At 48.8% G+C, this 21,044-nt stretch overlaps 1 protein-coding gene across 2 annotated transcripts in view; it reads right to left on the bottom strand.

The window, feature by feature from the left end:
• Window positions 1–1,237: 1,237 nt before the first annotated feature.
• ARID1A (AT-rich interaction domain 1A) overlaps window positions 1,238–21,044 on the bottom strand; it is a 71,673-nt gene continuing 51,866 nt past the window's right edge. Inside the window, exons 5-20 of one of the 2 annotated variants that reach the window (XM_060089210.1) lie at window positions 19,539–19,779; window positions 19,184–19,273; window positions 18,470–18,637; window positions 17,446–17,758; window positions 15,175–15,320; window positions 14,978–15,087; window positions 13,584–13,793; window positions 10,729–10,936; window positions 9,115–9,247; window positions 8,765–8,940; window positions 8,299–8,449; window positions 8,065–8,211; window positions 7,884–7,980; window positions 6,523–7,408; window positions 6,027–6,157; window positions 1,238–4,275 (exon numbers count right to left, since the gene is read on the bottom strand). In XM_060089210.1, coding sequence (XP_059945193.1) covers window positions 2,545–4,275; window positions 6,027–6,157; window positions 6,523–7,408; window positions 7,884–7,980; window positions 8,065–8,211; window positions 8,299–8,449; window positions 8,765–8,940; window positions 9,115–9,247; window positions 10,729–10,936; window positions 13,584–13,793; window positions 14,978–15,087; window positions 15,175–15,320; window positions 17,446–17,758; window positions 18,470–18,637; window positions 19,184–19,273; window positions 19,539–19,779 — 4,938 coding nt within the window. In that variant the 3' untranslated portion in view covers window positions 1,238–2,544. The remainder of the gene's footprint in view (window positions 4,276–6,026; window positions 6,158–6,522; window positions 7,409–7,883; window positions 7,981–8,064; window positions 8,212–8,298; window positions 8,450–8,764; window positions 8,941–9,114; window positions 9,248–10,728; window positions 10,937–13,583; window positions 13,794–14,977; window positions 15,088–15,174; window positions 15,321–17,445; window positions 17,759–18,469; window positions 18,638–19,183; window positions 19,274–19,538; window positions 19,780–21,044) is intronic. The other variant, XM_060089209.1, reaches the window with a different exon arrangement.

Raw genomic sequence — 21,044 nt, 5'->3', positions numbered from 1 at the left:
GACTTTTACTCAGAGTAAGGCTGAAGCACTGAAGGATTCCGATCTTAGGTTTTAAAGGGAGCATTCTGGTTGCTATGTTGAAAAATAGGTTCAAACACCAGGAAAAGCAGAAGCAGGGAGGCCAGTTTGGAGGATATTTTGAGTTCAAGAAAGATATGATGGTGTCTTGAACTACAGTGGTAGTAGCTGGACTGAGGATTATTTTTTGAAGAGAGCTAACAGACTGGATGTGGAAATGAAAGGAGTCAAGGATGTTTTTGGCCAAGCGATGGAGTTGCCATTTCCTGAGAAAACTATGGGAGAAGCAGGTTTCTAGGGGAAGACAGGGCATCTTAGGCATACTCAAATTAAACTTTCAAGCAAAGATGTCAAGAAGGCATCTGAGGGCTACCCTGGTGGCACAGTGGTTAGGAATCCGCCTGCCAATGCAGGGGACACGAATTCGAGCCCTAGTCCGGGAAGATCCCACATGCCATGGAGCAACTCGGCCCACACGCCACAACTACTGGGCCTGTGCTCTAGAGCCCATGAGCCATAACTACTGAAGCCCATGCACCTACAGCCCATGCTTTGCAACAAGAGAAGGCACCGCAATGAGAAGCCCGCGCACCACAATGAATAGTGGCCCCTGCTCGCCACAACTAGGGAAAGCCCACGCGCAGCAACAGACCCAACGCAGCCATAAATAAACAGATAGATAGATTAAAGGTTTTTTTTAAAAGGAAGCTGAATGCTCTGATCTGGAATCAGGGAAGAGAGCTGGTCTGGCGAAATAAATGGTTAAGTTGGAGGCTGACTCCAGATAATGGTCTTTTTAAATATCTCTAAGAAAAACGGAGATCCTCCCTTTGCCAACTATTTGCAAAAGTTTTTTCCTAGAGTATCATCAATTTCTTTGGCTACTTAAACCCACTTTACTTCAAGAGGCTAACAAGCTTTTTATGCCTAGAACTTCTTCTGCAGGTAAAATCATCTCTAGAGCTTTCTTAAAGTCAGACTTAGACTGTGGAAGGTCAAGTGAATATGGTGCAGAAATGACAGGGTCCAGGATGCCACCATTTAGGGAGAGAGTATACCAAGGGGGACTCGCAAGAACAGGACTAGCTCCCCAACACTCCCAAAAGGGTCAAGATTTTAAACAGTTTAAAAATAAAATGCTTCACAAACGTCTTACCAAGATTTAATGTACATTTATTCTTAACACGTGGAACATATAGTATAAAGATTTCATACTGAATAAATGATATTCATTAAGCCAAAAAAGGAAAAAAGGAGGAATTTACATCAAGTTTTAGCTACATTGTTTGAAATACAAATATGCAGATTTTATCACTGAAAAAATCTCAATTGTGTTTCTTCATCAGGAACTTCAACTGAACCTAGAACTTTTTCACACCTCGATTAGAAAGAAAACAAAACAAAACAAAAACCCAGAAAAAAATAAACTATAAGTTGATTGGCTGCTGAGACAGCAAGGACTTTTTACAGAGACCTGTACAGCATCGCACCAAGAGGTGCGATGTCTGGCAAGAGATTAAATAGCTGTGTCTCGCTTTGTGCAGGTCACCAACTTGTTAACTCGTCATACTATAAAGGGGTAGCTGGGAGGGGGACCAAACTGTGGGGATCCAAGGGTATGTGCAATGTACAACGTCATATATATACACACGTGGCAGCGCAGCCGCTGCAGCTAAAGGTTAAAACCAGTTCTAAGAGGTGATCTCAGGGTTATTCATACAATCAAGGAGGAGAGAAAGAGGTCAGGGTGTTGTAGGTTCACACATGATACTTTGGGGGAAAAGCCTTTTTTTTTTTTTTCTCCTCAACGTTTAACTAAAAACATTTTTAAAAACTACAGCTTGCTGCTGACCCAGCGTTTTCTCTTGTTTCCATGTGAGACATTATTATTACAGTATGTTTACAGTATCAGGTGTACAGTACAGTACATGAAAGGGTCTACACTCTACTGCACAGGCCTCTCCAGTGAACAGGGTTTGTCCACAACTGCGAACTTCTCGGTTCCTGCAAGATTGTGAATGTACAACAATAAACCATACACAGTTCAGCAGTCACCATTTTTGTCCTTCAGGGTTTTTTTTGTTTTTTTTTTTCCTTTTTTTTTTTTGTTTTTTTTTTTTTGTTTTTTTTAACCATTAAAAACATTATGAAATGTGGCATCCCCTTGATGCAAGGACTGGGAAAGCCATTTTTATTTTTATTTTTTTTTCCCCAAACTCACTGTAAACGACAGTAACTTTGGTTAAAATAAAAAAAGTCTTCTATGTAGGCAGAGCTTTGTCTTTTCAAATAGGGCAGGGTCCTGAGGGGAGTAAAGTGAGGACAGGGAATAGAAAGATCGGGAGGAAGAAGGGGCGAGAAGGAAGAGGAAAGAGAAATAGGAGAGACTTTTTTTCCAAGGGAGAAGCTGGACAGCACAGGGTAAACTGGATTCTGAGGTGGTTTTGCATAAATAAAGGGCAACAGTCAGTTTCTAAGTTCTCCACACACGCACACGCACACAGGGAGGGAGGTGTCCCACGGCTGTCATGACTGGCCAATCAAAAACAGTACATCGCAAATGACTTGTGAAACCAATGAGTTCATCAACGGTGATACCGAGATGTCCAACAGCCGTGACTCATACAGCGTGAACTCCGAGTGGTTCTCGTCCACCTTGGCCAGGGCCAGCAGCGCACGGGCAGCCCGTCGCATCATGTCCACACTAGTTGGCTCAAAGGGCGGGTTCTGCATGTGGAGCAGGCTGGCCTGGCTCTGCTGGAACTGTGTGGCAGCAAGGCTATCCTCCAGGAAGCCCAGGAGGTTGCCGATGCTGCCTTTCTGCACTGCAATGGCACGGGCTGCCAGGCTGTCCCCCTGTGCCAGGTTGGCTAGCAGTACTACAGCCATCTCCCGGCACACCGGGTTCTTTCGGTCACTGAGGAAGCGCACCATGGTGCTGTACAACTTCTCCAGGCGGCTGAAGGGGGGTGTGGCCAGGATCAGGTCCACATTGTTGTCCTGGATGCTGAGTTTGCTGAGGGTTTCCAAGACCAGTCTCTGCGGGGAGAGGACGGCGTTGGGGCCCAGGGTGGAGAAGGGGTCCTGGGCTTCAGCTGAAGGGCAGACTGCCCAGTGTAGGAGTCCATCCAGGACAGGCAGGCAAATGCTTTCGGGGTATGGGGAGAGGTCCAACTGCCCCGAAATGTTGGCGAGTGTGACCAAGGTGTTTTCCCGAAGCATCTCCAAGCAGTCCCACCACCACTCCACTTTGTTGCAGCTCACCCCTTGGTCCTGCTCCTCCTCCTTCTCGTAAGTCAGTGGCGCCTGCTTCCGTTCCGGGTGCTTGTGGTGCAGAAGGATCAGCTTGCCCAGGATCAGCAGCAGCCCCGGGTGCTTGGACATCTCAAAGTCGTTGCCTGGCACAAATGACAGACTTCGGATGGTATTGGAGACACAGACGCAGCGTTTGGCAAGGGAATCCTGCCAGTCCAGAAGGGTACACAGTGGGGTCTCATCTTTACTGTGGGGTTCATCCTCTAGGATCTTGATGTTCCGATGGCTCTGTGCTGGGCTGATGCCAAATGGAAACTTGCTGCTTTCCTTGGTGGCCTCTACACTCTTAGCTCCCTCCTCGGTCAATGTGCTAGACCGGGTGGACAACATGTCATCCATAGTGGCTGTGATCCGTTTTTCTGGAGGGCCATCAGTCGGGGGGCCCTCCTGCTCTGTTGTCCCTGGTGTACCCTCTACTGCTGTGACATACTTCCGAGTGACTGGTGGGCAGGGTACATGAGGCCGGGAAGGCAGCAGCTCTGTTTTGCTCTCAAAGTGGGTCTGGATATGCTCAGTGGTGTCCCCCCCACCAATCCGCCAGTGCAGCAAGCCACTGTCAAACTCCTGCACGCGCCCAAGCTTATCTGAGCAGTCCACCACAAACGGGTCATTCTTTTGCACGATCTTTACTGGAAGCCTGTCAAACTTACTAATCAGTTTCTCCTCACTATTCTCTGAGGCGGCTTTGTCCTTGCCCGCAAAGGCCATCTCCTCATCATTTTCAATTACTTCCTCCTCTTCTTCCTCCTCTAGTTTAGGACCTAGAAGATCTTCCTCCTCCTCCCCCTCCACAGGAGCTGGACTAGACGCTTTGCTGAATCTCCCAGGGTCCAGTAGTGTTCTCTGTCCTGGGTCACCCACCTCATACTCCTTTAAAATGCCAAAGATCTCAATCAGGCAACGTCGGAAATATTCCACAAGGAGCTCTAGCAACCCTGGGAGCTAGAAGAGAAAGAAAAGGAAATAAATTAAGGGAGAAAAGTGGGCTAAGAAGAGAATCCTTGACTTGAGAGGCCTGCCAAGGTCTTCTATCTGATCTCCCCTCTTCCCTTCTAGGTCAGGTGTCTTTATCACTGGGAGAGTCAGAGTTCTCCTTTCCCAAAGGCTCTCCACAAAGCAAGTCATTTGAACTCTCCTCTGCTTAGCACAAAATTCTCCCTTCTGCCCAAACAATCTTCACACAAGCCTGCCTCAGCAGATGGATCACTGACCAGCAACTCCGCACCTCACCTACCAGGGCCACCCACCTCTCACCCTCACCTTTCTCAACCAATTTCTGCTTCTCTTCACCAGGCCCAGTTTCCTACCCGTTGGTCACTGCCATTGTCCCTCTTAGGACGCTCTCTACATTCCACTGCCAAGTGGAGCCCAAGGCTAGGCATGGTGGGATAACACCTTCCAACGCAATGCAGGGTGGACAGATGTTCATTCGCTCTCTTCCCCAAGCTCCCCAACTTTTCCAGGAGGCTGGACCTCTGTGCATCATGTAACATAATGAGTGGGATGACGCTTATATTCTCTAAACACTGTTCCAAGCTGGTGCTAGACAGACCCAAATGTCAGCTTAGATCCTGTACAGGCCATTTACTACTCCTAGCAGAAAACATTAATCTCCAGTCAGATTAATCTCTGGCTAAAAAGTATAGCAGAAAGGAAAAAAATAGGGCTTTAGACTTAAAAAAAGATCCAGGTTTGCATTCTGGCTTTTCCAGGAACTATCTGTATGATTTAAACTCTCTGAGCTGTAGCTTTCCTATCTTTCCACTGAAAATGATGCACATTCCTAAACTTTACAGGGTTGTTCTAACGTCTAAATGGAATATGTCAAGTGCCTGGCTTATGGAAATTGCTCAATCAATATTTGTTCCTTTTCCTTCTCATGGGAAGCAGGCTTTGGATTCAGAAAGACTGCTAACAGCTGTGTGAACCTGGGCAAAGATAAGACTCTGAGCCTATTTACTCATCTCTAAGAGGCCACATCTGCCTCAGAAGGCTGCAGTGAGGATGACACAAAAGAAAATATGAAGTACCGAGCACAAAGTGAGGGCACAGTAAATGGGAACTATTAATAACAGTGCCCCCCTAGTCAACTCCTTAACAGATGGGCTCGTAGGTGCTGAGGATGATCAAAAGAAAGAGTAGGATAGCGCAGCAGAAACTCTTCCCAGCTGAGAAAACTCCAGGTGCGTGTCTATGGAGAAAAGGTCTGGAAAACCACCTCTGCATTAACTGCCCCCCCCCAGCCCCCGCCCAGCAGCGTGCACTTCTTTACACTTCCCATTCTACACCTTAGGAAAAATGGGATCAAGAAAGACCTCTTCTATTCGGAGTGGATGAAGAAAGAAAGGGAAAATAAAGAAACTGCTCTACTCACTGACAGAGACCACAGGTTCTTCTTGGTAGTCTAAAAAATATGGTGTCCTCACTGACATCAACAGAATCTGCAGTTCTTACCAATACCAACAAGTTTCCCCCTTTGAAGTCAATCCTGATTGACTAAATTACACAAGTATTGTTCTCAGTATTCTAGGCCCATGGCTGGTGGCAAAGTACTGGCATAGAAGGTATCAGACAGCAAGTGAGAGAAAGGAGACCATGTTGGCCAGGAATGGCTTAATTCCCTGGTCACTTAGCATCAGCTACTTCAAGAAGATCCCAGGCCCGCCCAATCTTCCCCAGGCACCTGTACTCACCTGACTGAGGTTGAAAGTCATGATGCTGTTGTCATCATACAGCAGGATGTTAATGGTGTCTAATGCCCACGTGCTCTCTGCCAGCAGCCCAGACTTGAGGGACATCATTACCCGCCATGCCTCCGGTGTTCCTGAAATAAACCTCCACGTCGTCCATCCACCAAGCCCAGGTTGGCAGGAGGCGCCCCCCACCCCAGAGCTGGCTCATCAGTCAGGCTACTCTGAAGAGAACGCATGGTGAGAGGCAGTTCCAATCTAGGAGATGACACACATCTGCCCCTCATGGCTTCTAGGCTCTCTTAGGACATCACTGTGTGGCAATTCCTTTAGTAAAGCCTGACATCAGCTGATTTCTTCCTTACCCAAAGTTCTTTGGTTCTACTTTAGTCAACACTGGACCAGATTTTAATTCATCCAGAGCATCAGGATGGAGAGAGAACAATGAGCAAGATGTAAAGAGGCAGATTAAGCAACCCAATCAAGGAGGTCTCCTTACCGATGTCTTTCATCGTGAGCCGCCTCCTCTGCTTCAACACAGGCTGTGTGGCTTCAACAGAGCCCGGTGGGAAGGTGATGTCCCGCCGGATCATAGGGGGCTGCACAGGGGCAGGTGCTATGTGTGAGGCAGGTACTGGGGGACCTGCCTTCTGCATCTTCATCCCGGAGTGCAGGAATGGAGACTTGCTAGGAGAGGTGCGGTTCTCCATTGGCCGGGGCAGGGGAGCAGGGCTGGATACCTGAGGAATGTGATTCTGCATGCTTGGTGGGGGCTGGTAGTTGGATGGAGGGGGCCTCGTCATGGGGGGCACGGGGGCAGAAGGACCATATGGGGGCTGGCGTGTGCCATGGGAAGGCCATGGGCCTTCATGGTTGGCTCTCTGATCCGTGTGCAGCATTTCATCTGTTCGGTTCACGCCATGATAGGCAGCGCCTTGCGGGGCAGAGCCCGTGCTCTGCCTGTTGGCGTAACTGTAGGTCATATCATTACGCCCCTGCCACATGGTGCCTTGCTGAGCAACCTCAGCCGATGCCTGTATGGGGCCGCCCATCATCTGCGGTGGCATGTTCTGCTGGGCACTGGAGCCAGGGGGTGCTGAGACACGGTCTCGGCCAAACTGGAATGGAAACTGGTTCTGGGGGCCGCCTGCTGGTCGGCGCTCAGTAGCAGCAGAGGCAGGATAGGCATTGCCATACTGGTTGTACACATCTTGCTGAGGGGAAGGCTGAGCAGCTTGTTGCTGGCTGGCAGGCTGGGGTTGGGCTGGGGGCAGCTGCTGCTGCTGGGGCTGCCCCTGCCCCGTGCTGTAGGGCACACTGTACATCTCCCCTTCGTGCCGCTTGGCAGGAGGGCCGTATGTGCCATCCATCGGCCGCTTGTAATTCTAAGACGGGGACAAGCAGAGGAAAGGTTAATACTCTGCACTCAGGGACACAAGCCCCACAGCTGCCCAGATGCTACACCAGACACCTGCTGGGCTTACTTCTGCCCCTCTGGAAGGGAGGACACAGACTCCAAGGGAACAAAGGAATCACCTTTATGAGTTATCTTTTGAAGTTGTTTCTGAAAGCAAGAATCATTCTCTATTCCCTCTGGCTCTCCCTTACTCTAAGTAGAAAAATGTGGAGAAGTTCAAAAATCAAAATAAGGCCTGTTTCTAACCCTTTTGGAGAACTAGAGACGGGACTAGACTCCAAACAGGGAAGAGACTGAGGGCCTGGCTCTTCAGACAGAACCGGCCATCGGGGTGGGAGAGGAACACCAAAGAATCTAAAGTGGGCTTCACAGACTGCACGACTTAGCCTTCCAACTGGCTCTCGGGGGAACCTGTGTGTCAGCTCACCCGCTACCCTCCTCACCTGCTGCTGCTGCTGATACATCGTGGTCTGCTGGCTGGGGAAGGGGCTGCTGGAAGGGGTGCCTTGAGCGGAGAACTGATTGCCATAGGAATCATGTCTGCAGGAAGGAGAGAAACAGAGGATCAGGGTGGGAAGTGGGGAAGCCTGAGCCACCGTGGCACTGAGACCAGGCTTTACTTACCGTTGCTGCTGCGGCTGCGGCTGCGGCTGCGGCTGCGCGGGGTAACGGCTAGGAGAATACATCCCCGAGTCTGGGTTGGAAGGCATGAGATTCGGCTGTGGGGCTGCAGTGCCCATGTTTCCCTCGGGTCCTATTCCGGGCTCCGTCCTAAACAATATTGGAGAAGCAGGTTGAGTCCGTGACAGCTGTGGGGTGCTGGTGCGGGACGGCGGGTGGGAGGTGGGGCGTGCTTACCTCACTCTGTCATAAGGACCTCCATAGGGATAGTGCTGTCGCGGTCCCATTGCCACATTTCCCAGCCCAGGGCCGGCAGCTCGACTGTAGGGGTCCCCCATCCCGCCGTTAGGGCCCTGACCTGAGGACATGAAGGGATCACTCCCCGGAGCTAAGAGCAAAAGGGAAGACGGTGAGCAAACTGGTTGGTCAGGAGGCCTAGCAGCCTACACCTTGCCTGCCCCAAAGACCCAGGCCCTCTTCAGAGCTCAGGTTTGTTCCAACTAACAGGTCTTTAACAGAGATCTAAAATGGCCCCAACCAGCAAAGAAGACATACTTATAAAGGGATGACAAGGTGAGGCCAGGGAGAGGGAGACAAGAAGGGAGGATGGCTTGACAAGACACCTTCAATCACTCTCAAGACTATCCCCCGCCCCTGCAATTCCCCTGTCTTCAAGGACGTAAGGCCAACAGCAGTTGGTCACCTTTCCTCATGCTGCCATAAGGATCCTTATTTGGCTCGTAGGACATGCGCCCCATCATGTCAGAGGTATTCATACTGGGCTGGTACCCAGGGTTTGGAGTCATGGAATTCCGCTTTTGGAATGTGGGGTCACTTCCATCAGGAAAGGCATCCTGGATCCCGACCGAATTGCTCCTGCTCCAGAGTGAGGAAAGCCAATTAGACCCCAAATAAAGAAATTCCTCCGATAATGCAAGGCACATGGGAGTCACTGGTTGGACAGGCAGAGCAGGGACCGCCCTGGGCTGCATAGGAGCTCATGCACTTCTGTCCAGGATCCCCCAAACCACCTGTCCCTGCTCCAGGCCTTACCTCATGCTTGGCAAGGGGGGGATCTGGCTGTGTGGTGTGGATGCTGGAGTTGGTGGCTTCAGGTCTCCCCCTTCTGCCATGGAACTGCTGGTTGACTGAGGTGTCTGTGGCCCCTGCATTGACCCTGATCCCGCTGTGGACAGAGATGCAGGGTGAGCAGGAAAGTGTTTAACTCTCACAGCAACACACAAATGCCCTAGGATCTCTTTGAAGCAGATCGTTATAAGGCTAGAACTAGGATTCTTTAAGACCTAAATAACCCTTCTCAAGAGAGGATCTGCAAGGCCAGTAATAAAGAAGGAAATCTGAGAGCGCTATCGCTTTTTGCTGCTGTTCACATTTGGAGACCAGGAGTGGTGTGGCAATGCCATCAACATGCTGGTGATTCCTTGAGTCTGTCCGCTTCCCTGACTACTTTTCTTTACTTCCCCCAAGGACCCTACCTAACCTATTACACCTTGTAATGCTGGTACACAAGCTCCCAGTAAGAGGCCCTGGAATGCTGGGTGGGGAGGTTCCATCTTGCCCCAAACCTGGAGAACACTGCAGGAGCCTAGGAACTCCTATTCTCAAGCATCTAACCAGTGTCACTGTGCAGTTTCAAATGTTCCCTTAAGCTGATGAGCACAGAACTTCCCATAATTAATGTTTCCATTAGCTACCATTCCCAGCAGCAGATATCCCACGGATTAGGCCTCCCCAGCTGATGAGTCATCTCAGGCACTCACTATACCCTCAGAGGTCAACACCAGGGCGCATGTGTTTACACCCACCTTCTAGGAGCCCTGGCCTTCTTCCCTCCCCATGCTTGTCCAGGCCCGGTCCTCCTCTCAGAAAGGAGGGTGGGCAGAGGCACTCCCAGCAGAGAGCTCCATTCATGTTCCCTCCCCACCCCCTCCTTCCCATTCATTACCATCTCAGCTCCCCGGGGAATTCAGGGCTCTAAGTCTGAGCTGCGTTCTAAGGCGCTGACATCAGTGAGCCAAAGCTCCCAGATGGCCCTGCCTCACTGCTAGTTGTCAGATTTCCCGACTCCTCTGGTGTCCCTCCCACTCACTAGTTTACAAACACTTGGCAAGATGCCAGGTGCACAATGAAAATTAAAACTTAAGGGCTGCTGCAAACTATCTCCCAAGGGAGTCGCCACTGCCCGCTCTTTAGTCTGCCAACCTGTTAAGCTCTGTGGTAGGACAGGGCAAAGCACATCCTTGGTGGCAGGCACTGGTGAATAAGGAACCTGGACCCTTGAATGCTACCCTTTTATTTTTTTCATTTTTTTTAAACATCTTTATTGGAGTATAATTGCTTTACCATATTGTGTTAGTTGCTGCTGTATAACAAAGTGAATCGGCTATACATATACATATATCCCCATATCTCTTCCTTCCCACCCTCCCTCTCCCACCCCTCTAGGTGGTCACAAAGCCCCGAGCTGATCTCCCTGTGCTATGCGGCTGCTTCCCACCAGCTATCTATTTTACGTTTGGTAGTGTATACGTGTCCGTGCCACTCTCTCACTTCGTCCCAGCTTACCCTTCCCACTCCCCGTGTCAAGTCCATTGAATGCTACCCTTGAAGGGTGAGCCTTGGTGAGGCTGCTCACCCAATCCTTACCAGGAGAGGGAGGCTGGATCTTGGGCTGGGACTTCTTGGAATCAGCAGCTGCGAAGATGTCTGGGGGAGGGTCTTCTCCCCGTTCGATCTTGCACTCAAAGGCATAGAGACACTGGATGTACTGCTTTTTCAAGGAGCTGGCAGCACTGCTTGAGGTGCCGACATTGAGGTTGGTCGCGAGCTCCCGCCATTTTTTGTTCTTGTTGACCTGTACAACCAAGCAGAAGAGTTGGGGGTATATCTTCCAGCTGGTCTTCCTGCCCACATACCCCAAACCCCATCAGGCTACCAGGTACTCATCTTGTGATATCACAGTTCTCAGTTAACCACAAAAGTTAACCTTGCTTGGTGGAGAGTCCACAATAAACATTAAATCCATGGCTTCCCTCTACCCTCAGCAGGTTTTATCCACACATCACTGCAACTGTCAGACAGTGCTTATTCAAAATAGGGCAAACTTTACACCACTATTAGAGAGAATGGAATTCAGAAGGTATGGGCTTTGCTTTACACAGCTGTACTGCTGAGAAATGATGTGCAAATCACCATCAGATCCAAATCGTATTTTAAATGCACTGATAAAAACTAACATTTTATAAAATGAAGACGTGTGGCAATAGCAACGACCACCCTGCTTGACTTTTACTTTGTCAAACTGGGGGTTTTCATATCTGATTTTTTTTTCTCAGTGTGGGGCTCCTTCCAAATTTGATATTCTGCGTCACTGCTCCCTGCATCTCAATGACATATAACTACAAGCCCCTTTCCCTCAGCAGTTACTGTCTTGATTGTCCGGGAGATGCTTCAGACCCTATGACTTCTTTGCCCCTTCCCAGCAGCCGGCCTACAGTTCTGCCTCCTCTCCTCAGCCTCAGCACACACTGATCAAGACCAGTCCCCCAGTCCCTACACTTGCTCTGTCTGCTTTAGCCAGGCAGGTCTCCTTCTTCACGTATTCCTTTTTTTTGGCTGCGCTGCGTGGCACGCGGGATCTTAGTTCCCCAACCAGGGATGGATCCCATGACCCCTGCAGTGGAAGCGCAGAGTCTTAACCACTGGACCGCCAGGGAAGTCCCCTTCTTGTATTCTTATGTTTATTCATCCACCACGTGATAAGCCTGTCTCTCAAGGCTAGAAACACTGGCTTTCCAGTCCCAATCCACAGGGAGTTCAATATGTTTCGATACCTGCTGGTCTGGTACCTGTGACACCAGAGAAGAGTGATAAGGAAGCAAAGAAAGGAACAACCTCGATGAACACTTCCTAGAGCAGGGAATATCTGAGCAGATTCTTGAAGGCTGGAGGTGGCACTGGTAGGGTATACTCCAGACTCTTTCCCATCAGCATGCCATCTGGGCCAGTCAACTGGAATGCCCCCCCCCCCACCGCCCTCTACCCTAAACCCTACTAATCCTTCAGAAAAGCTCAGGACTCATCATCTTTTTCCTTCTTGGAGCCTTCACAAACTAACTTGTAACAGCACTCTTTCTCCTCTGAACTCTGTCTTTAGAGTTCAATCACATCACTGCATCTAAAAGGTTGGCAACCTTTTGCAAACTAGAAGACAGACCCAGGCTTTGGGATTCCCTCTATACCTCATCTTAGGTCCAGTGAGTCCCAATCAACAGTTTGCCAAACCTAACCCAATGCCCCCTTTCCCTACAGGTAAAAGAGCCCTGACTACGAGAGCTCAATACCAGGGAGAATGGCAGGAATGAACCCAGGGTCACCTCAGAAGCCTGCTGTGGCTCGGCTTCCCACGCTCGTTATGTGGTGGTGTGCACGTGTCTTGTTTTATTTTGTTTTCCTTTTGTGGGGGAGGGGAACAAAGCCTGAGGGAGAAGGAATTCATAACTGACTGTTGGTTGGCTTCATTCCAATCATTTTCTTTTCTGCTGGTGACAGCTGTTTTCTCTTCTGATTTAGAAGGTTTGGAATACACCCCTCCCCACGACGCCTCCCCCTGAGCTCAGCCACACACTCAGATCCAGTAGCAGGCTCCTGGTATGGTGACTACAGAATCTACACAGGAGGAAAGTTTGCAAGGCACAGTGGGCTGTCTGCCAGCGTTGCCTCACCTGTTTGACTCCTGGGCTGAGTGTAAAACAAAGATATAACTTATTAGGGCAGGCGCAAGGCTCAGGGTGGTGCTCAGTTCAGAGGTTTCCAGTGGACATTAACCCAATCACTTAAGTCTCCCATACAGAGTGACTAAACACGATTTCCCACCTACTTCTTCCTTCATAAACTATTTCTATTTAATAGCTCCTGAAATCTCATCTCCATTGGGAAGCTTCCTAGAAGGAAAGGATCAACAACTACTCTGGCTTCCTTTGTACCACCTTGTAGACCAATTTATGTGGCAGAAATCTTGCTGAAAGCTTTGTTTATCCCCAGCTTTCGATAGTCTTAACAGGATACACACTGTCCCTACATTACAAATGAGCAAAACGAGGGCTCAGAGTAGTTATACACCTTGATTAAGGTCACATATATCGTAAGTGGCTAAGAAAGAATTCAAAACCAGACCCATCTCTGAACCTTGCCCTTGTCTACTACTCCAATGCCATGGAATCAGAATGCCCACAGACTTGCCCGATTTTTGCAACCCAGGGGGACTCTGGACACATGGTAAGTTAATGCTAATACTTTACACTACCCACGGAGGTCTCAGCCTCCTCCCTTTTGCCTTATCTTCTGGAAGGCCCGAGCTCCCTGGTCTGTCAGTATGTGACTCAGAGAGCAGCAGGAGAGGGTGATGTGCCTGTGTGGGATGCATGGCACCAGTGATGCCACTGAGTACCTAGAGAGAGGCTTGTTGAAACCACAAGGGAAGCCAAGTGCCAGGCACTCACCTGAGTCAATCCACCAATTTCCTTCACAGACACATAGAGGCGGTACAGGTCCAGAGGTTTCCTACCCACAGCAGGCAGATTTGTCATGCCCATGGCCTTCTCCTCCGTGAAGGCCAGATAACGGTCTACCCACATCTTCCTCTCAGGCTCACCACCCAGCTCATACAACTTGGTGATCTTCTCATTGGTTGTAGTAGAAGAACTGGATTTCTGAAAGGGGCAGGTCAAGATTCTTAGGAACTGGTCAGATTCAAAGCCTACGCTAGGGGTCTTAGAAATCCCTTTGATTAGGGCAGTGGTAAAGCTTCTCATTCTGGGGTGGTCACTAACATCTGCACTGCCTTCACAAAACACAAAAGGGAGCTAGACGTTCCTGTAAAGAAAGCAAGCTAACACTGCCTATGTGTTATGTATTGAGTGCTGTGCTAGAGGGCTTTGCACATTAAGTATCATAAATTATCCTTCTCTTAAAAGATAAGGTAGCAGGCACAAGGAGGCCATGCCTAAGATCTCACAGCTTTTAAGCAGCAGGACTGAGAGTCAAACCCTGTCCACCTGACATCAATGTCACTACTCCCATACTACTGCCCAGGAGCCTGGACACACTTTTACAGACTGTTTCAGAGAACTCAAGAAACACAAAACATGACCTTGAGACAACTGACTAAAATGAAAACCAACTCTTCCTCCTCTCAAGAAAGGAAGGGTCCTGCCTGAATGGCTTTGGATATCCTATCCAAGACATGAGGATGACTAAAAGGGTCTGGAAGCCAGAGGTGAACGTCCACAAGAGGTGGCAGCTATGATTTCTATTTCCCCTACTTTATAAGATAGGGAAAATGAGGTATGACAACGGGCCGAAAGATTTTAAATGACTTGAATACTGAGCAGGTCCCCAGAATGCCACACAGCCCAACCAATAGCACACTCAGGACCAAGCTAAGAGAGGCCAAGGACCCAAAACCCCACCTGCCTCGTCTCCCACTTTATAGAACGTAGGGCACCAACCATTCCTGCTGTTCTGAGTAAGGTCCAGGAAGAGAAGAACTAGTCCCCCATGGCATACACCATCTATCAATGCATAAGGACAGGGGTCACAGTTTCAGAGAGAGCAGTGCAGAGAATTCTACTCTGCAGGTCTGGCATTTCCTCCATATCAGACAGCTGTGAGAACATGTTACTTACGTTAGGACCCCTTAGGCTAACTCAAACCCAATTCAGTGATGAACTATTATCCTGGGACCCTTCATGGTAAGAAGAGGCGACAGCACCCTTTTCCAAGATTATCTAGTTGGTGTCATAAAAGGCTGGAATCTAATCACCCTCTCTTCTTTTTCTTCCTATCACTGAAAGGATGGGACAGAAAGTTGAGGGGTCAAGATATAAATCATTACCTTGGATTTAGATTCCGTCTTGGGTGTCCCATCTGCCTTGTTGTTCATTTTGGTGGCTGGAGTTAACTTGACATCCCCAAGACCCATCATCTCTGGGCTGGCTGCCATCCCTATAAAAGAGAAAAAAGTCCAATAGGTTTGCGACATGAAGATCACTTTGGAAGAAATCCCTGGGCTGAACAATGACTAGGACTTACCTGCTGAATTGTTAGCCATGGTTCCACCCATGGGATATGGGGGTCCCTGAGGGTTGATCATGCCAGCCATACTATTAATCCCTTGCCCATAGGGAGGTCCAGTTCCCATTATGCCCCCTTGATTCATATTGGGGTAGCCTGGTGGCCTGAGGAAGAAGATGCAAAGTGTGAGAGAGAGACAAGAGTTAGAGACACTAAGCTTTCAGATTGGGACTTGAGCTAAATAGGGCTGTGTGAGCCAAGATCATCTAGTTAGGCTTACAAGGAAAAAGTTTATGGCTCCTGCAAACCACAACCATGCACAGAGATATTCTTATCTTCTACCACCCACAAACGGTTCTAAGAGGGTGCAAGCTCCCAAAAGGAAATCATAGCTCAACTTTAAAGGATACACTCCTTGAAGAATGGAGTCTTACGGTGTCTCTTAAATACTGCCTCCTTTTAAGGCATCTCCAAAGTCAAGCTGTGTTTCCATTTAAGGGCCCTCACTATGGCAAAAGGCCTAGATTAAATGCTCAATTTTATTACTCTAGCATGGCACCTGGAGGGGCTTTGCATTCTTTTTATTTTATTTTATTTTTAAAATTATACCCCAAGGGCCTCCCTGGTGGCGCAGTGGTTGAGAGTCCGCCTGCCGATGCAGGGGATACGGGTTCGTGCCCCGGTCTGGGAGGATCCCATATGCCACGGAGTGGCTGGGCCCGTGAGCCATGGCCGCTGAGCCTGCGCATCCGGAGCCTGTGCTCCGCAACGGGAGAGGCCACAACAGTGAGAGGCCCGCGTACGGCAAAAAAAAAAAAAAAAAAAATTATACCCCAAAAAACGCTTATTTATTTATTTTTTGGCTGCATTGCACGGCTTGCAGGATCTCAGTTCCCTGACCAGGGACTGAACCACGGCCATGGCGGTGAAAGCCCAGAATCCTAAACACTAGGCCATCAGGGAACTCCCCTTTGCATTCTTTCTTGATGGGTCTACTGCAAACTTTGTGCTTCCCTCATTCTGAAGTACTACCAAATCCACCTCTTTTTTTTTTTTTTGCGGTATGCGGGCCTCTCACTGTTGTGGCCTCCCCCGTTGCGGAGCACAGGCTCCGGACGTGCAGGCTCCGGACGCGCAGGCTCAGCGGCCATGGCTCACGGGCCCAGCCGCTCCGTGGCATATGGGATCCTCCCAGACCGGGGCACGAACCCGTATCCCCTGCATCGGCAGGCGGACTCTCAACCACTTGCGCCACCAGGGAGGCCCCCAAATCCACCTCTTTATAGTCAATCACCCTATTCTACCGTGGTTCATCAACATCCCAGTAAGAGTCACTTTAAGAACTGTAGGCACCAACAATGGGGTACACAGACAGTCTTCAAAAACAGTAGAATCACAGTCACTGAAGTCAGTGGCCAAGGAAGAAGAGATGAATCTTGAAGTCATTAAACCAAATCACATGAGCCTTCTGCACTTTTGCACCAGAGTCAAATACACAGGACCACACAGTAGAGTAGGAGAAATGGCAAACCATAACCTCACCACCCTCCATTTCTTACATCGTAGATCCAAATCACGTGAATCATTAAAAATCCTTTTGGAGGGCTTCCCTGGTGGCGCAGTGGTTAAGAATCCGCCTGCCAGTGCAGGGGGCACGGGTTCGAGCCCTGGTCTGGGAAGATCCCACGTGCTGCGGAGCAACTAAGCCCGTGTACCACAACTACTGAGCCTGCACTCTAGAGCCCGCAAGCCACAACTACTGAGCCCATGTGCCACAACTACTGAAGCCCGTGTGCCTAGAGCCCATGCTCTGCAACAACAGAAGTCACTACAGTGAGAAGCCTGGGCACTGCAACGAAGAGTAGCCCCCATTTGTCACAATTAGAGAAAGCCCATGGGCAGCAACAAAGACCCAATGCAGCCAAAAATAAATAAACAAATAAATAAAATTGCATTAAAAAAAATCCTTTTGGAAACCAAGAAGCTAGACTGGCAGAAGAAATAAACTCTGAAGACTTATTTTACTAATCAAAATAATGTATACTTTATAAGTTCTTTACATATGATATCTGGTCATGTGAAATTTGATACCAATCTCAGATGCTTACAAATCAGCATTTCTGCTGTATTTTTCACTGTAAAGAAACCTGGTTTTCTAAAGAGCTCTCAATAAAATGCATATTTACCAAGATAACATGATTTAGGTCCAGAAGTATCTCAACAGCCTAAATGACTCTACAACGAGTTTCCTAGCACTGATACCCTCCCTCTTCACTTCCCAGGCCTTACCTGTTCTGGATAGAGTTGGCAGCAACGTGCATGGCGACAGCAGTTTCTTGAGTTTTCCGGTTCATGCCCCCTGGTGGGGGACACATCCCTGACCCAACCTGAGGTGGCATATTGGCCATGTTAGGGCCATAAGGCCGGTTGCCCATGGAGGCATGACTCATTCTCCCTGGAGGGAGTGTGCCATAAGGTGGGATGCCAGGCTGCCCATGCATCTGACCTCCAGCACCCATAGGGTTCATGCTTCCAGCCATGCCTGCACTGGGGTAGTTAGCATTGGGCAAGGCATTATAGTTTGGCTGCCTGGGGTAGCCTCCTGGGAGGGGAAGGAGAGAAGATGCAGAGACTTGGTTAGTGACTCACTAGCAACTCACTAATAACACTCAACTCTAAAACTCCAAAGATAACAAACAATGGGAATCGTTCAATATTTGGTCTGGAAAGAGACCAATTTCATGGTCTCTTTAAACAACAACAACAAAATTTCATGATCCATTTAAAAACAAAAAAAGTGGGGGGGTGGGGCCAGGAGTATTTAAAGGCAGGCCTCAGTCGTCCCCTCATCTTAAGGACAGCACAGCACAGAGCAAGGCTGTCTGGCAGGCAAGGCTGGCTATGCTGCCATCCAGGCCCTTAAACTCCCAGAATTCTTTCCTTTCTACATACTCATCTTCCATGCTCTGTTTAAGAAATTCAGCTTTAGATCCATCTAGGGCTGATTTTGAGCAAAGATCTACTCTAGTAGGACTAATTTACTCAAAAAAGTTTAATAACCAATAATTACCATTTACTAAGTGTCTGTGCTCAGTCTTGGGCTAAATACCTTATCCCCATTTTAGAGATGAAACAGAGGCTCAGAGATATTCAAGGACTTTCCCATGATGGCAGTTCTGCCCTACTTTAGGGCCTGGCCTTGGTGGACTTAAGGCAAAGGACAGTTCTACTCTAATAACCCAGAGAGCAGCATATCAAACAAGGAACTCTTATCTCGTCTCACCTCCATGTACTCCTACGGGAGTATACTCACCCTGTGGGCCGTACTGACTTCCCTGGGGACCATAGCTCCCCATGGAGTTCTGCTGGTAGGAGCCCATGCCTGTATGCATCTGTCCTCCAGAAGGCTGACGTGGAGATAAGGCCGACCCGGGCTGGGGGGAACTGTACTGGGGCATCTGGGGGTTCCTCTGCATGTAACCTATTTGTGGGTAGTGTCCATACAGTTAGTACCTCAATACAATGGGAACAAATGCTCTCCCTTACCCCAGGACTTCACTATCTACGTTTTCTTTAGCAAATACTTGCACGGGGGCTCTTATTTGCTGTGTAATTATGTGCTCTTTTAGGCACACTCAAAAGTGACACAGCCATTAACCAGGGCATGCCAACTGTTTCTACTAAATGGAGGTTTGAAAAAACAAACAGCAATGACCCCCCTCTCCCCGCAAAAAGAGGTAGGATTTAAAGGGTAAAGATTCAATGCTGAGTTTTTAGTATTTGCTGACCAAATTAGGCACAATGTAGGGGGGAAATCCATCAAAACACATGACCAACAAAGAATGACTGTGGGGGAACATAATTCTGGAGACACCAAGGTGGCCAAGCCCATCCTAACTTCACAACCTGCTGCTGAGATTGTCCTAAGCTTCATGGTCATATAGCTCTCCAAAAGCTGTTGCACAGATAATCAATCAAAGGTCTGCCTCTGCCCTGCTCCCCCCTCCCTTGAAGCCCAGCCTCTCACCTCGATCTTGGGCAATGCTTGATTGGTTCATAGAAGGATGCATGATGCTGTCCGACTGGCCACTGGGTGGCCGAGGTGGCATCTGGTTGCCTGCTCCAGACAGAGAAAGAAGTAAGCCAACTATGGCTAAGCCTGGAAATTCTAGCCAGAAGGTCAAGTTAGAACTGGAAATGACTTCTGAGAAGGCCAAGAACCTCCCAGTATCCCATTCACAAAAGGATCCAGCAAAGGGGCTCCCATCTCCCTTCTTCAAATGCTGAAGGGAAACTCTCTGCCAGTGGAAGGCTGGGGCTCCCTAATATTGCTAGGGGCCAGTCCTCTTTCCCTTTCCCCAAAGGTCAGCACTCGAGGGTACCTGGCACTGCAGCAGGCGAGAGTGGTCCTGAGCGAGACTGAGCAACACTGGCAGGAGAGCCAACTGGGGACGGGGAGGGGCCTCGGATGCCAGGCAGGTGAGGGGAGGTATGGGGAGAAAAAGGAGACTGAGCTGGATTACTCTGCTCCCCTTGGCTGCTTGAAATCCCTGATGTGCTCACTCCAGGGCTCAGAGCTCCTTCTGTCCCCATGGGGAGATCGTCTATTGAACCAGACAGATCCTGGAACATACACACAAGGACATGCATTAGCAGTATTAGGCAGAAAGATTCTTTTTTCAACAATCCTACTACATGATCAACATTCTTCTTAAACAACCCAAAGTAAATATACTGCACACATTTATGCAGTCGTGATACTATAGCTTACATACAGCAAACTCTCTATTAAGGGCCAGAGAGAAAATACTTTAGACTCTAAAGGCCACATAGTCTTTGTCACAACTATTCAACTCTGCCACCAGAGTGCAGAAGCAGTCACAAACAACACATAAACAAATGGATGTGACTGTGTTCTAACAAAATGTTATTTATAAAAACAAGTAACTAGGGACTTCCCTGGTGGTGCAGTGGTTAAGAATCCGCCCACCAATGCAGGGGACACGGGTTCGAGCCCTGGTCTGGGAAGATCCCACATGCCGCGGAGCAATTGAGCCCGCGCGCCACAACTACTGAGCCTGTGCTCTAGAGCCCGCGAGCCACAACTGCTGAGCGTGTGAGTCACAACTACTGAAGCCCGCGCGCCTAGAGCCCGTGCTCCGCAACAAGAGAAGCCACCGCGCACCGCAACGAGAGTAGACCCCGCTCGCCACAACTAGAGAAAGCCCACGCGCAGCAACAAAGACCCAACGCAGCCATTAATTAATTAATTTTTAAAAATAACTAGCCCACAAGCTATAGTTTGCTGACCCCTGGTCTATCTACCAGAAGCACATCTAGTATTTTCCTCTTCTTTCCCAGCCCCAACTTCTACAGTCATAAGAGAGCAGCTCTTTCAGTGAGCCTTTAGTTCTTTTCCAATGGGGAAACTTAACAAAACACTGCCAGGACAGCATCAGGAGCTATAAGAAAATGTTAACAAGTTTGGGCAACGTTCACAGATCCCCTCTCCATCAAATTATTATAACCTACATTTACCAAGAACTCACTCCAAGTTACCATACTTTAAAACATAAGGGGTAGGAGGTAAGAAAGGGATATATTGCACAGACAATTCTTTAACTGCCAAGAGGGTCTGGGACTACATTCCTAACACCTGGCCAACAACAGGGATGAACAAACATTTGCCAACTGAACAAACCCAGTTTTTTCCCCTAGTTTTAAGTTTTTCAATAAGAATTTGGTATTTATTTGGAGGTTGTGCTTATCTTGAATTAATCGGTAAAGAGTTCACTCTAGGTCAGTAAACCCCAAGATTAGCAATCAGGAGCTCAATACGAAAAATATTTAAGAAAAGAAAAAGGGACTTCCCTGACAGTCCAGTGGTT

Source organism: Mesoplodon densirostris, chromosome 2 (assembly GCF_025265405.1).
Source record: "Mesoplodon densirostris isolate mMesDen1 chromosome 2, mMesDen1 primary haplotype, whole genome shotgun sequence".
NCBI classification, from domain to species: domain Eukaryota; kingdom Metazoa; phylum Chordata; class Mammalia; order Artiodactyla; family Ziphiidae; genus Mesoplodon; species Mesoplodon densirostris.
Note: the sequence above shows the minus strand (reverse complement) of the source record. Positions and strands in the feature narration are given on the sequence as shown.